Source organism: Aythya ferina, assembly GCF_964211825.1.
Source record: "Aythya ferina genome assembly, chromosome: 1".
Lineage (NCBI taxonomy): Eukaryota > Metazoa > Chordata > Aves > Anseriformes > Anatidae > Aythya > Aythya ferina.
The window spans coordinates 6,738,585-6,753,885 of record NC_140296.1 but is presented as its reverse complement, the minus strand read 5'-3'; the positions used below and the strand labels follow the sequence as shown (position 1 = coordinate 6,753,885).

General features: G+C 34.8%; 1 protein-coding gene across 25 annotated transcripts in view; it reads right to left on the bottom strand.

Moving 5' to 3' along the window:
• The window catches only part of DLG2 (discs large MAGUK scaffold protein 2), a 1,046,667-nt gene that overhangs the window by 628,814 nt on the left and 402,552 nt on the right, over window positions 1-15,301 (bottom strand). For 15 of the 25 annotated variants that reach the window (XM_084519823.1, XM_084519802.1, XM_084519813.1 and 12 more), the window contains one exon: window positions 11,335-11,415. The exons of the other annotated variants lie outside the window; for them this stretch is intronic. In XM_084519823.1, coding sequence (XP_084375949.1) covers window positions 11,335-11,415 — 81 coding nt within the window. The remainder of the gene's footprint in view (window positions 1-11,334; window positions 11,416-15,301) is intronic. 25 annotated transcript variants of the gene reach the window in all.

The following is a 15,301-nucleotide window of genomic DNA, read 5'->3' as shown; positions in this document are numbered from 1 at the left end:
AACAAACAAACAAACAACAACAAAAAAAAGCCCATTTTATTACATTGGGATAGCCTGTGCACTAAAACCAGTCCCACTGAAAAGAAAAGTTGATGTCAAGGGCATGAGTTATCCTGTACTGTGAAGATGAGAACTTAGGTCTGTTTGGGGTTCTTCAACCCACTGCTAATGAAGAACCACAGACAGCTTCTTGGATAATGAATTATTTATCATATATGAATATGAGATGCTTAGTCATGTTTATAGTTAGAAGGCAATTGTCTTATAAGATCTGAAAGTTCACTGTAAAACCAGTGAAAATGTCTGATATATCCAATTCTTTCTCTAGAGGTTTTCCCATATTAAAGAAGGAAAGCTAATTGATGGCTTGAGATATGGTTCAGCCTTAGCCTTGCTGCAGATTATTATTGCATTTCTATGTTATACAGTCAACAGAAAACTAAGAAAGCAAGAGGGAAGGAACTTTAAGCAGTTAACATTATATACCCTCTATTCAGGAAACAGCACCTATTCCATAACCAATTTATCAACAGTCTCTCTACTCTTTCAATCTTTCCATTCCCGTTCTTTTTTTTGTGTTGTTGAAACTCACTCTTCCCCATATAATGCCTCTCTATCTTGGTCTTTTAACTTGTGTTTCTCTAATTTGTCATCAGTATCTCCTTCTTATCTTCTGCTCAGATATACCCACTATTACCCTCAAGTCATCCTCTTTAGCAATAGGTATACAAACCTGTGGAAAAAATAGGGATGTCATTAGGAAGCTAAAATAAGAAGACAGCTTTTACTCATTAAGATCAACTATTCATTCAAAAGCTACCTCTCTCCCAGCAGCCAAAAAAGGTGAGTGCTGACATTCATAGGAGAACTTTGGAATTTGCTCAGCAATTATCTAATTTAAATTGCTGAATTACTAGGAAAAAAAAACAGCAAATAGTAAACCCTCAAAAGATTTTTAAAAATGTCTTGACTCAGAGCTCAAGAAATCATGCAGTTTTTTCAAAAGTCATGGGAAGGGTTTTATACTCTGTAAACATAGGTAAAATTTCTACCTGCTGATTCCAGACTCCAATCATCTCCAAATTACAGTCCTCCCTTCCTTCTGTAACACTGGGGAAGAGTGAGTAAGGTTTAGTCATTTCTTATACATCTAGCTTTTTCTCCTTCATTGTTGCTTGAAATGGCCTAGCGAAAGCTCCATTAATTCATTTGCAGACAAAATTAAAAATAGTTATAGCCAGAAGAGTCAGGAGGAGAATCCAGAAAATGTGTGGCTAGCATTTAACCCATGATCTCATGGCCTAAGAAGCACAGCCTACATCCACCACAGTGGAAAAAAAAAAAAAAGATCCCCCCAAAACATTGTGTTGTAGAGGCAAAAATTGTGTTAATTCTTGGTACTAGTGTTAAATAATGGGTAAAGTGCTTCAGAATGGACAGGAGAAGAGTCTTATCCCTTTTGTTACAAAGCATCTGGTATACTAAAGTTATATGAAAATGCCCTTGTGGCCACTTCCAGAATGTACATTTGGACACTTTCTGTAAGTGAACACCTTTTGCATCTGTTACCATGTCTCAGAGCATTCCCCAAAAAAACTTTGTGCAAGTTCAGTTTCCCACAAGGCTCCCAGGTATGATACTTGAAAACTGGCATTGAAACATCCCACAAGCTCCTCTTTCTTTTATATAACAATTAACTGAAAACTGCCAGCAGAGGGTTTGCTTAGATGCACCAATTTTAGATGCAGATTATATCAGAAAATTCATCTCAGTTGTTTACTCTAATTCTGCAAATGTATTTTATTGCATAAATAGTATCAGAAAGTTGCACCATCAATGACATTACTGTGATACAAAAAGTTTGTAACATGATTCTGCCAACAGGGACTTGGCAGGATCAGGGGGAAGAGAAGGCAAAACCACAATGAAATGACCAAGGGCTTTGAAGTTTCCAGGTAGGGGGAAGTATCTTAGCACTGTAGGACTGGAAATGAAACAGGGAAAAGCAGAAGTTGTACTGAACATTAAGAATGACAGAGGTGTGGTTAAGAAACGGGGGGGGGGGGGGGGGGGGGGGGGGGGGACGACACATAATCTCTAAAAAAAAAAAAAAGAGATTATGAATAATCTCTAATTTTGCTTTTCAAACTCAATCTCCAGTTAAATTCAGTGAAATCACAGAATTATAGAGTTGCAATTTGGGCTGCAAGTGACTTATGCCATGCGGTCCAAGTGCTGCTCAAAGCAAAGCCAACTTCAAACTTCAATTGTTCAGGGCCTCTCCCTTTATTGTTTTAGAAGCCTTCAAAAGGAGCTTTGAAAATATGAGATCCAGAACATCTGTGGAGTTTAAGATGAAGAAGAATTTAAGCTAAGAGAAGTACAGTTCTTTTGGTGGAACTTCTAAACAAAATCAAAGAATCTGGCCACTTGAAATTTGGCTAGTAAGAACTGAAATTTATGCAGTAAGAACTGCATATTTGTAAAAGGACTTCAGAGGTCAGAAGGGACAGAAACCCTTTGAATATGGGCAAAGATGACAGAATACATCTGTAAGACTATAGACATGTAACTATGAGAGGTTTTATAAGTCAAAACAAAAGCTGCAATTTCAAATTCCTATATTCAAAGAAATCTATATCTGTTCTCAGATAAGAATACATTACTAATGTACTTGTGTGTGGGGGAAGCTCTAAGTCAATTCATTCAATGATAATTAAAACCTGCAACATTACTGAAACCTTACATATTAATGTACACATTCTCACTCTCTTCACAATATCCTCTGCCTCGTATATAACCACAGTATTGCAGAACTATCATATTCTCGATTCTCTGGGTTTTCTCTGTTTGAAATAGACAATTTAACAACTTCCTATTTAATCATGGAGTTGATATAAAGAACATGTTTGGCTCATGTTCAGGATGCTGAATATGACAATGTATCTTAATCACCTGTTCTTTACAGGGTTTAAGAGTTTCTAGATGTTGAAAATTTCTACAGTATTTAGCTACAGATTAAACAAAACTCAGCCATTCCTCATTTGTAATGAAATCGCTAATAATGTTTTCTGTAAGCAAGAACACTCATTTTGTTTCCCAATAAACAGAGGTGCTGTTTTCCTGTTGTTGAGGTTTGGGTGCAAATGGCATTGTAGAAAAGATTCTCCCATTGTAGAAGCCAAGGGCATGACAGTTAATTACTTTGGTCTTTATTTTAAACTGTTTTTTTTTTTTTTTTTTTTTTGTTCTGTAAAATTCTCCAAATTGTCTACTACTTCCCATATCTTTTAAGTTATTCAATGATTAGAAGGTCTGACTAAATATATGGCTCTAACTAGAATCCAACATGGAGTAAAACTTTAAACCAAACATTTTCTTTTCAGATGCATAGGCACTTGATGTTAAATCATTGACAAGCTCTACATTCCTCTGTTGTGACAACAGTAAAGAAGTAAAACACAATTGAAATTTGTCCCTGAAACACAACTCTGTACTGTAACAATCACATTTTATCATGATTACTTTTGCCCTGGGAAATTCTCCTCAAAATAACATACAAAAATAATTCCATTTGTAGCTGTAAGCCTCCTACAAACAGTTTATGTAAACAATTGAAAGGCCTTGGGCTACCTACAGAGTGTATATAAAGAGTATATATTGCCAATAAAATTAAAGATAATGCTTAGATTTCTCATATTTCACATTATCCATGCTTTTATGAATTGGTGAAGATTTGCAAGTATGAAAAAAATACAAAAATAATTTCAATCCCATATGTGGAGACTGAATAAATTAAAAAAAAAAAAAAAAGTTGGATATTTACCGAGGCATCAGAAATCAAAGTAAAGGCATTTAAGAGTTCACCTTAAGATATAATACACTTCTTTTTCAGAAGGATTTTCCAAAGGAATAACTACTCTACCTTAAACTACAAAATGAATGATGACTAATTTTTAAATTTATACTCAAAGCTAAGGGAATTACATCAATCATTCTCAATTGTCAGTGATACCCCAACTTTCTAACTTTAATAAATAGTAACATTTAAAAAATATTTAATCAGGATATTGTCTCCAGAAGCTATAAAAGTACTTACTTATGTTTCTTAAGGATATTATCCTTATCTGCAAAATACGGAAAAGATCTGAAAAAAAAGTAGTGAATTTAGACTGTTAACTTCAGGCTGCTGAAGTTTGCAAAAGCTATTTCTGAGCTCCTTACTGCTCTGTAATAATAGCTTTATGTAATAATCCAAAGATTGTGTTGGTGTTTTTATTATTATTATTATTATTATTATTATTATTATTATTATTATTATTATTATTATTATTATTATTTAGCCTGGAAAGCTTTGGGTCTATCTTTCAGTGTTGAGAAACATTTGTAGCTCTCGTGATAGTGAGCTGTTTAGCCAACCTAAGTTAACTTCATACCTAAGTAATCAAGAAATCCCAGATGTTTCAAGTAATCACATAATTATAGAAGTGTTCTTTAGCCCCATTTTGATAAATTTATATTAAAAAATAAATAAAAATCAAACATATTAAGTCTGTTATAAGGGAAAAAAATCAAGGAAGTAAACAGTCTGATAATATATGTTGACTTATAACCTTCTGTACGAAAGAATGGGAATGCAGAGGGTTTAATTGCAGTCTGGTGACTCTGAAGTTTCACTGGCTAGGGGTGAGAAATAAATTTCCTCTTCCTTAAGAAGGGATGATTTTTTTTACACTAATGTAAACCATCTTTCATCCAAGCTTACAAAATACATATCACTGTTTCCATGAGGCAGGTGGTAGAGGGACCATAGGACAGATGCATGGACGTGCTCTCCTCTGGGAGGAAATATGGTGTATGTTAAACAGCACAGTGAGGTTAGGGTTTACTCCAGAAACCAGGGTTAGCGGATGGTCAGGCCCTCATATATGTTCTCCAGGAGGCCATGGGAATTCAAGCTGACACAAATATTCATCACTTTTGGCTTTGTTTCTCAAAAATGCAGAATGTGCCTTCAGCAACAACACAGCCTATGCAGGTAACTCTTGGGCCAGTCCAAATTTAGAGTTTTGTACAGAAGTGACTGTGAGACTGAAGCCATCGTTGTCCCAGAAAACAGTTGTATCCAAACTACCAACCTAATCTCAACCTAATATGAGATTAGGTTGGTAGCTGGCAAATACCTACCTAATGTGATTTAAAATACCTGAACTAAAACCCCCTAGTTTTTAAAGTTTATATAATGGAAATTACAACTGACCCAGCACTGCACAGCACAATTACAATTAACAGGATTTTTCTGAAAAAGGGCTGTGGTGCCTTGGGGAAAAATGTAGGTCACAGCATCAATTAAAAGCAGAACAACCTCTTCATTGCCACTGTAACACTTAACCCCAGATCATTTGGTTGTTGTAAATTAAACAACCTACACTGCATGACATCACAGGAATGAAAAACTTCCTGAATAACTAGTACAAAAACTTATTTCAATCTCCACCATTCACTTTACCCCATATAACATGGGCAAGTAAGACAAAATACTGATATCACCAGTATCTTCCTCAGTTTTATTGAGCAAAAGTACCAACTGTATATTCAGTTTTCTTTGACACTAACACCATATTCATATTAGACCTCTCCAGGAAAGTGTGTGAGAATTACTTAATTGAGGATTAAAAACAGCAGTTACCTTTGCTGTTGATTGCAAAGGAGATATACAATTGTATAAGACTCTAGGGTTTGGTTGCAGTAACAGAAAGGTCTAACAAACACAATTCTATGCAGAGGAGTCGAAAATATAACCAAATAATTTCAGAGAAAATGTGAGTTTCTGCAGGGACCACTACTAATAGTTTATTGATATATATTTCTAATAGCACTAGAAATATCAGTGATGTCTGTTAATAGAAGCTACCCCACAATTTAAAGACTTTCACCTTGAAACTATTGCCCCCCCCAAATACCCTTTTTTAATAACACTAACCACCTGTTTCTGAAAAACAACAATTTTCAGTAGTATTCAAGCTGGAAAGCTGGAAGACAGATATTCAATAACAAAACCCCTCAAACATTACTTGTTTTGTTAGTTTTCATCTAGAGATAGTAGATGATATCTTGTATTCATTTTTGTCATTTTAAGTTTTAACCTTTCTGCTCAGCTGGTGAGGTTGAAAGGTCAACGACATAAGCAGGGTAAGCCAGACGGCCTGGGCAAATGATCTGCCAAAGTCCATCAGAGAGACCACAAGGGAACACTGGCTGACACCATAAGAGAAAGGGGAAAAAAAAAAAAAAAAAAAAGATAAAATATACCTCCACTTCCTCTACTACTCTTGAGTAATCATAAATAATAAAAAGGTAACACAGGTAAAATTAGACGTGATACCCATGTGATGTTTTCCGCACAAAAATTCTTCATAAACAAATGATTACTCATTGACAATTCTATATTGGTTTATAGAAAAGACCAAAGACTCATTTCTAAAAAGTTAGCAGGGGAAAAATCTAAACAGCTATGTTAGTTAATAAGTATGACCCCAAATATAGAAAGGAAGTGAATCTATACATCTGATAAATTCTATTTAACACAGACAGCTTTTGAGACTCAGATTCTGCCTATTTTCTCTAGCAGGTTTTTCAAATGGCAATAAGGAGTATAGGAGTCCTGTTCCCCTTTTCCCAGTAGAAATGCAAAGAACGTTAACTTTTCATTAGCCCTATATCCATCACTACATCTTGTTATCAGTGTTAAGGACTAGAACTCCAATGTTGGAGGCCTTCAGCAAATTCAGAAGTCAAAATGAAGTGGCTAAACTTCAAATAGTTTCCAGTCTGAGAGTAAAACAAGAAACAACAGAAAGAGATGGACCCCAAAACCACAACTGTTCAACACTTTTCATTAGCACTTGACCAAAGACCTTGACAACTATTTATGTAGCCATTGAATGTTTTTAGACATTAAGACAAAGACAGATTTTGCTGGTGAATGGAACAAAAAGCATGGAAACGTGATTTGGTTGTTTGTTTGTTTTTGAAAATTTCACAGCTGAGCAATGGACCTTTCCATTCTTGCCCAACTGGAGATAAGAGTCACTTTTTCCCAATGAATGATATAGGGCAAGTAGAATAGAATCTACTTTTGTGGTACCTCAAACTTATAGAAGGTAGTTTATATGCAATCCAAATCAAGCAGGGTGCCATAAAAGAAGTGCTAAAATAGGACATAAGGGGCTGGGGAGGGCAAATTAAAGCTCATTTTAATTATACTTTTTCTAGGGATTGAACAGTACACCTATAGACTTGCAGACAAGGGGTCTCAGTTTCCCCTTACCTCTAAATGTGCTAAAATGTTATTGTATGAGAACAGATCATTCACTGCACTGAGAGTATATGTAATAGTCTATAGTAATGAATTACTTATATGTAAAACAGATAGAAAAAATCTAATGGCTCTTCAGTCAGTATGATGCTTGGCTTTCATAATCAAAAAGCACATTTCAAAAGAAAGGAAAATGTTATTTCCCATTTATAGATGGAAAACAAAGGCAAAGAAAATGAAGCAAGCTCACAAAATGAGCCAAGAGACTGGTTACAAAGCCAGGAATAGAACCAATGTGTCTCAAGTCTAGAAAGTCTAGAATTCCATTTTAAAGACCACACAAAATATCACAGAGATGTAGATGGCAAACAGTCATACAACACAGATACGATATCAAACCCTGTCAAACAGATCTTCTGGCTTTAATCAAAATTTACCAACTGCAGATTACAAATCAATGAAGGAACACTAACTCAAAAATCAGTGATTTTGGCAGGATTTAGCCTTCATTCTCCACACATTTTGGTCAGGAGATGGCTGTACTGAGCTCTTTATCTATCTGGTGTATGGAGTTAAAAAAAAAAATCAACAAAAGAGCAAAAAAGTGAACCTGTGACGATGACACTGACTTTTTTTTTTTTTTTTTTTTTTCCCCTCTGGGTTATTAATAATAGAAGCGTGGATGACATAAAATACAGGTGTATTTTATGAGAGAAGCCTCTTTAGTTAAGAGATTGACAGCAATTATTTCTACTAAACTTTCAAAGGGTAGACACAGGTAATGTGTGATTGATTCATGCTTGCATAAAATGCAAGTTGAAAATCTCAGGCCAAGCAAAACACAGAGTGAGAAAAACATTGCTGGCCTCCATCCACCCACGAGAAGAAAGGTGAAAGGAAGTAAATGTTCTCATTAGACCAATTAATACAACTTCACATATTTTCATTTGAGCTAGTAGCTGGGGAAGAAGGTGATAAACTGCCTTAGTTACATAAGTGGAATCTCACTCATCTCTATCATCTAATCCCATATTCCTGCACTGAAGAAGAATTTGCTGAGTGTGCTGGAGCAGTGAATACATACCTGAAATATTTACAGTTCAAGGCATCACTGAGTTTAGCCTAACGTACAGCATCTCATAACACTGACAACAGTAACTTACCTTAAACTAAAGTGTGTGCATCTATTTCAGAAAAGCATCTAATCCTGAAACGTAACGCAGTGGAGATCTACCACTTCCCTCGATAATTTGTCCAATGTTCTCACTGCTAGAAAAAGCCTGTTCAGCATTTGTTTCTGCTTTTCTCTGCTACACTGAAGAATCCCCTTATTTCCAGTCTCCCCACAGGAATACACTGTCATAAAGTTATGTCTCTCTCTGGAGGACTTTTTCTCTGTTCTCTCTCTATAAATATATATTCAATATATTTTAAAAGTATAGACTCCAAAACTTGGCATGATATTTTGCATTATCTCACTGTTGTTACATAAACAAATGAAGCCACCTCCTTATTCTTAACTCTTGGTCCTTTCTTTTACATTAAAAGTTCATTGTATAAGCTGAGCTGTTTCTTTCATCTGAAACCATCTTAGAATCACTCATTTCCAGCATAGGGGTCCCCTCTGTGTATGTGTGGGTGGCATTGCTTCCCTCTGGCTGTGTAATCTTTCTGTTCCAAGTAATAATCATTTGGTTTCAGTGGATTCTGTTTTACCATGCCAGACTGTAACTGGACTGCTCTGTTTGACTGCTGTGCAGTCCTCCTCTTTTTCTACTTTTTCAATCTCTGCAAGATCTGCAGATTTTGCCATCCATGAATTAATGTCACTTTCCAAGTAATTTGAGAAAATATTGAAATATGTTGTCCACAGCCAGTTCTAAATCGTGGGAGACTATCTCTCAGTATTTCCACGCAATGGTCATTTCTCATTGACTAGCACTTTGAGACATCAGCTAAGCAGTCCTTAATGAATATTATTTTGATAAAGTATACTGTTATTTATCTAAACAAGATACAATGTAATATTAAATCAAATGCTTTACAAAAGCCTAAACCACATTCAGGGCCATTCATCAAGCAAATTCACATTCTAAAATGAAGTTTATCTAACATAATTGCTTTGCTTTAAAACTATGCTGACTATCATTAATTTATTCTTACCATAAATTTATTCTTACACTTGCTTTCTTAGCTAAATCCTCATTAATCATTCCTGTATTTATCCAGGGATGACATCTAGCTAACCTGTTCTGTAGCATTATTTGAAAAAGAAAAATAAATAGTATGATACTCATACTCCGGAATTTCAAAAATATTCTAACAAATCTCTTCAATCTCTTTTTTTATGTCTCTTGGGTGAAAGTTATCAAGTAATGAGCCTTCTGATTTACTTATTTTATCACTGGCAGATGTTGTTTAACATGCTTTTAAAGATTCAGTGCCGTTTGCATAGTAGGGACACTGGATCTCCTACTACCATATGGGCCTGTTAAGGAGCAAATGGCACTTTCCTCCTACTGTGTGCCACTCAGTATTGAAGAGGTATTAGAGTTTTTGTTCATTACTATATGAATAAATGACACAATTAATTAAACAGTGACTGACTAGCTTCATTTCTCTTCTTTGAAGGTGTTAAAAAAAAAAAAAAACAAACAGTAAAATTAGTTATGTGCATCCAAAATAAACCAAAAAATAAGCTTCATTAGACCTTTTACAAAATCCTAGGAGGCAGAAAATGAGTGTTCAGATACATACTGCAAGAGTTCTTATCCATTATATGTACCATTGAATTCATCCTGGGTTGCCACCTTAAGTGCCACATAGTTTTGGCCCTTACGTTTATGAAAATTACTTAGACATCATAAGCTGTTATAAATTGATGTCCATCTGGCAGAGAGCTCTGCCAGATGTAGGGTCACTCAGAATTATCACCTGCCTTATTTATCCCTGTGTCTTGTGAACTCTGAAATCAAAGGATAGCATTTTGAAAATCAACAATATATCCCTTTAGAATACTTTTACCAGAAATATCCCATTAGTGAGCATTATCCTGAAATCTTAACCTGTCTCCTTTTTCTCATGAGATTCCAAAGGACCTAGCTGGCAAGCAACCAAAATATCAAGTTTCTCTCTTGTCTATTACCATAATGGCAGGAGGTCATACACTGAAAACCGAGAACACAAATGCAGTGTAAAATAAACTGAATATTTTGATAACAGATATTTATGGAGGTTAGTAACATCATGCAACAAAGTCATTGGCTTTTCTGTTTGCTTGTTTGTTTGAATTAGATCTTTTTTACTTTTTTTTTTTTATACTAGTAGCTTCAGTGACAACTCCTTTACTGAAAGAGTTCTTTGATATATATATATATATATTAAAAATAAAAATAAGTAAATAAAACAAATAAAACATCTTCGTCAATGCTGTTGTCTGTCAGGCTTCTCAGGTCCATGATAGCAGCACCATTCAGCACAAATATACTTAGTTTTCCTTTCCTGTATCTCAGGTTGGTCTTGCCTGTTACAACTAAGAGATTGATTGTATCACTGCAAGTCCAAAAGAGAATAAAGACATTAAGAAAAAGGTGAAATTTTCCTGATCACATGAGATATCTAAAATCTAGGCATTGACATGTTATTTGACCGTAAAGAAAGTATAGACAATGGAGAGAGACAAACATTTTTCTGTTATGATCCATCTCAATCGATAGGAGACATCCAAAACCAGTTGGAAGGACTGCATTCAGGAAGAGTCTCTCGATTGGCTATCACTTGTTCAGATGTCATAAGCCAGGTGAAGCCAGTTGTTTTCCAAAAAGTCCAAATTTTTTGCAGTTTGATCACTGAGGCAGAACCTCTTATATGGTACAGCATTTTGTCAGTTACTGAGGCATTCAATAAATAAATAAAAATAAATGTCAAAATTCTGAAGTAGCAGTCCAGAAACTATTTCCTTTCCTCACTTTTTTTTTTTTTTTTTTTTCTCCCACAGCTCAGTGCACTACTCTCACCTGTGCATTAGTCCATTCCATTTCAGGAAAAGGTCCCAGCTGAAGGCCTCTACCTGTGGGATTCTCTTCCTCTTGGCCTTTCTGGAAGTACATAGAGACATCTACTCAGGACATGTTCCAAACTCAGATTTTTCATTGTGTTTGCATACGGTGCTTAGTTGTGTGGTTTTGCTTCCCAGGTTGCTTTTCAGGGGTTAGGGGTCTTTCCTGCTATAATTGCTCTGGGAATATATCTGGCATGCCATTTATTCCCTTCAAGCTGTAAATTGGTGTTATTACCGGCTGAAGATTCCAGAGGCTTTTTAATATAAATGAAATAATATTATACAATATTCAAAAAGGCAAGTAAATACTATTGCTTATAGGTATCTATTAAATAGCTGTTTTTCCTTCAAGGAAGAAAAATCAAGAGAGATATATTTTACAAGAATTAATGCTGCATTACTGTACTTCAGTATATTTTTAGTATGAAACATCTACCAATCTCAAGTAATTATTAGCAAATCAAGCAAAAATGCTATAAGGAATAAATAAACATTTTCTTGAAAGTCCATCCTTTTCTAGCTAAAATTAGAAATAACCCTGTTGCTTCCATATCTTAAAACCTACTCTAATTATCACTATGAATTTGTGAAGTTTTAACAGTAGGAAATTATATGTTTGTTTTTAATGAATATCAGGCTTCTTTTTGTGTGTGTGTGTGTATGAAATGGAAGTTCTGCAATGAATTCAGGCCCCTCACTAGGCATGAGTCAATGCCATTGCAGAAAACATGAGTTCCTACCAAACAACAATACAAGAGAGCTCTGTAAGTAAAAGAGAGAGATATGTTACAAGGATCACAGAGTTTGTTAACAGCAAAGCTATAATGTCTGTAGCTATGCATCCATTTTTTTTTTTTATTATTATCATTACTTATATATATGTTTATAATGTTTAATACCTGAAGTACTGAAAAGCATTTTTACAAAGCCTGTATTCTTTATGACGTTTATGTAATGTTTATCCTCACCTTGTAGTATACTACTTTATAGACTTTTTTTTTAAAAGACACTTTTAAAAGATAATAAGATACTCTTAATAATGTACTTTTAAAAGATACTACTTTTTTAATGCGAAAGGACAAACACTAGTATTTTTTCATTCTCACCTGCAAGATTATGTCTTTTTACCTGTAAGCATAAGACCACTAGGCTAACAAGGTATTCAGGGAAATCTTGAAACACTGTCAGTAAAAAGAATGGCTACTAATTGTAATAAATAAATAAATAAATAAATAAATAAATAAATAAATAAAGTATAACATTTTAAATGTTAAGTATAGTCTAAAGAAAAGGGACTTCTAGCTCTGCTTGAAAGGATTACTGCTGTTATAAAACAGTATTATTAAGAACTGAGCATTTTACTGATGCTGTCAAACTTCAGGCATTTGGATGTACCAGCTGGGAGCAGAGTCCTTTGAGACATGGGAAACTCCTGAGTATGGTTCAAAGCTTAAATGCATGAAATTGCCCTTTGGAGGATGCATTCCTACCATGCCTTGTATAAGTAGGATGGATTTAGACCTGAATATTCAATTAAACTCATATAGACAGGATTTTTTTCACATGACAAAATCTGGAATATACAGTGTAATGAGTGGCTATGGATTCCCACACACGACCAAGCCTACCAGTGGTAGGCTTGTCCACTAAATGGACAAGCCCACCAGGGCTGGTGCACTTCAACCATGGCATATGTTTAGTTTAGTTTAGTTTAGTTTGTAGAATGGATTCTGAAGACAAAAAGAAATGTAGAGATTCATAAACACAGGAGAAATGCTCATGGAGCACTAAGAACTGCTCTGAGGAAAGAAATATTAAGTGCAAAAATACAAGTAAGGAATGTATTTATGGAGATCATTAATTAAAGAGGAACCAAGAATGAGGTTCTGTTGAAAAACAGCTTTCCTTCAAAATATTAATAATATCTGAGTATAAGGTTATAACTAGTGTGCTGTAGTCATTGATGATAAGGCACCAGCAGAACTGTATCATTTTGGGGACACTGTGTTTTAAGGTAGATACTGAACAAAAATGAAGAAAATATACAGAAGAGGAAAAAGAGTGATGAAGTGTTTAGAAATCACAGCCTAGGAAAGACCAAAGACAGGATATTACATGGGGATAGTGATCAGTTGCCTCCACTGAGGCCAGAAACCAAACATACCGTCCTAAACAGGACACTGTGGAAAATGTCCCTAACTGCTAGGAAGCTGAAACCTTGAAACAAACCCTTTCAAGCCCTCCATGCTATGACTCCATAGCTTTTCTCCATCAGAAATTTATTTCCTAGTAATTTCAGCAATTTTAATTCAGAATCAGATGAATTGCTGCCTGCCAACAGCAAAAGGCATATTTCCTTTGTGCTAATTTAATATATGTATATATATATATACACCTGCTTTCAAATCATGATTGTACAAATTGCACTGAGTGAATCTATGGTATAGAAATGCAATCCCCTTTGTAAAAATAGGCTCTTGAATAAATTCTACTCAAACAGCAGTGAGGGAGTGCTTATAAAACAACATTAGTCTTAGGCATGATATAGTATGTTATAAGTATGACAACCTTAAAGGTGAGCTAGCATGAGTTTCCCAAACAGTTTTCTAGTGTCATTAAATGCAGTAAGGTATCACTTTGTCTCCAGCTGTTGCTTCAGAAGGGTGTGGGTTCCCATCTGCCATTTCTGACAGCTACAGGAACATTTTAGATCTTGCAGGACATCTAAAATAGCACCTCATGCCTATCTTAGACAACTGAACCTCACCCCAAAGAGTCTTCATTTTATTATTTTTAAGATCTTTTATTTAATAATAGACAGTGACATTGATACTAATGATATATGTTATAAATATATACTTTAAATATAAAGTTTTGGAGTTTTATTGTATAGAAAATTTAAATCTCCTGTTCTTTGATTAAAAAAACAAACAAAAAAAAAGTGTTTCAGCTACCTTAAATGTTATGAACAACTATGATACCTATGATCCCTCAGGACAGATCACTCTAAAATAAAAACAAAAAACAGTCAAACTTTTACACAAGACCTAAAGACAAACTGTTTTCAGTGTTCAGGTATTCTTCTTCTGAATGGTTTGTATCCACCTAAACTGGACCACTGTCTGGAAAGCCGTGTGAATCTTTGGATTAAAGCAGGATGTATTTATTGCCATGGAAAAGGAATGGCACATATTCAATACTGGGAAGTCCAACAAAATTTACAAGAACATCAGACAGTATCCTACAAGTCAGCCACCCAAAGAAAACTGAGGAAAATAATGTTTTCTGCTTGAAAAAAAACTTCAGAAATTGAAGAAGATCATGTGAAAATCTCAAGGAACTATAAAATCCCTGACAAGCTTACACGGAGGGCACTGAAGTATTGCTATGCCAAGTAACAGTAATAAAACAAAGGGAGGAGAGATGTGTAAAGACAAAGGGAGAAGAGATGTGTAAGGAAAATTGTGATACTATGTGTAAATAAGGCAAGAAAATCTGCCCTTACAGGAACTTCAGTATACTGAACGGTATCTGCAAACAACATTGTTAAATTCAAATACATTCCTTACACCAATGATGTATTTATGCAGAATTTACACACTCACAATTACAAGCAACACTAAAATCAGCATTTAGCAATGGGATGTTGAACTTTTGTGGCAAATAACTGCATTTAAGCTAAAAACTTCAATTATGTCAATGAGGGGAAGAGAAGTTTCAAGTAAAAGCTTAGAAATATATAGGAGGCTACGATTTCCTTTTAAAATTTGAGTCTTTCTTCTTGCCAACTTACAGCAGAATAATAAAAGCTTGATAGCACATTGGTGATGAGTCCAAAAATACTTTTAAAACAGGCAGGCTTGTGAATGAAATGAAAATTCAGGAGCAGCAGATGGGTTTAACTGCTGTTAAATGTGGAGTGG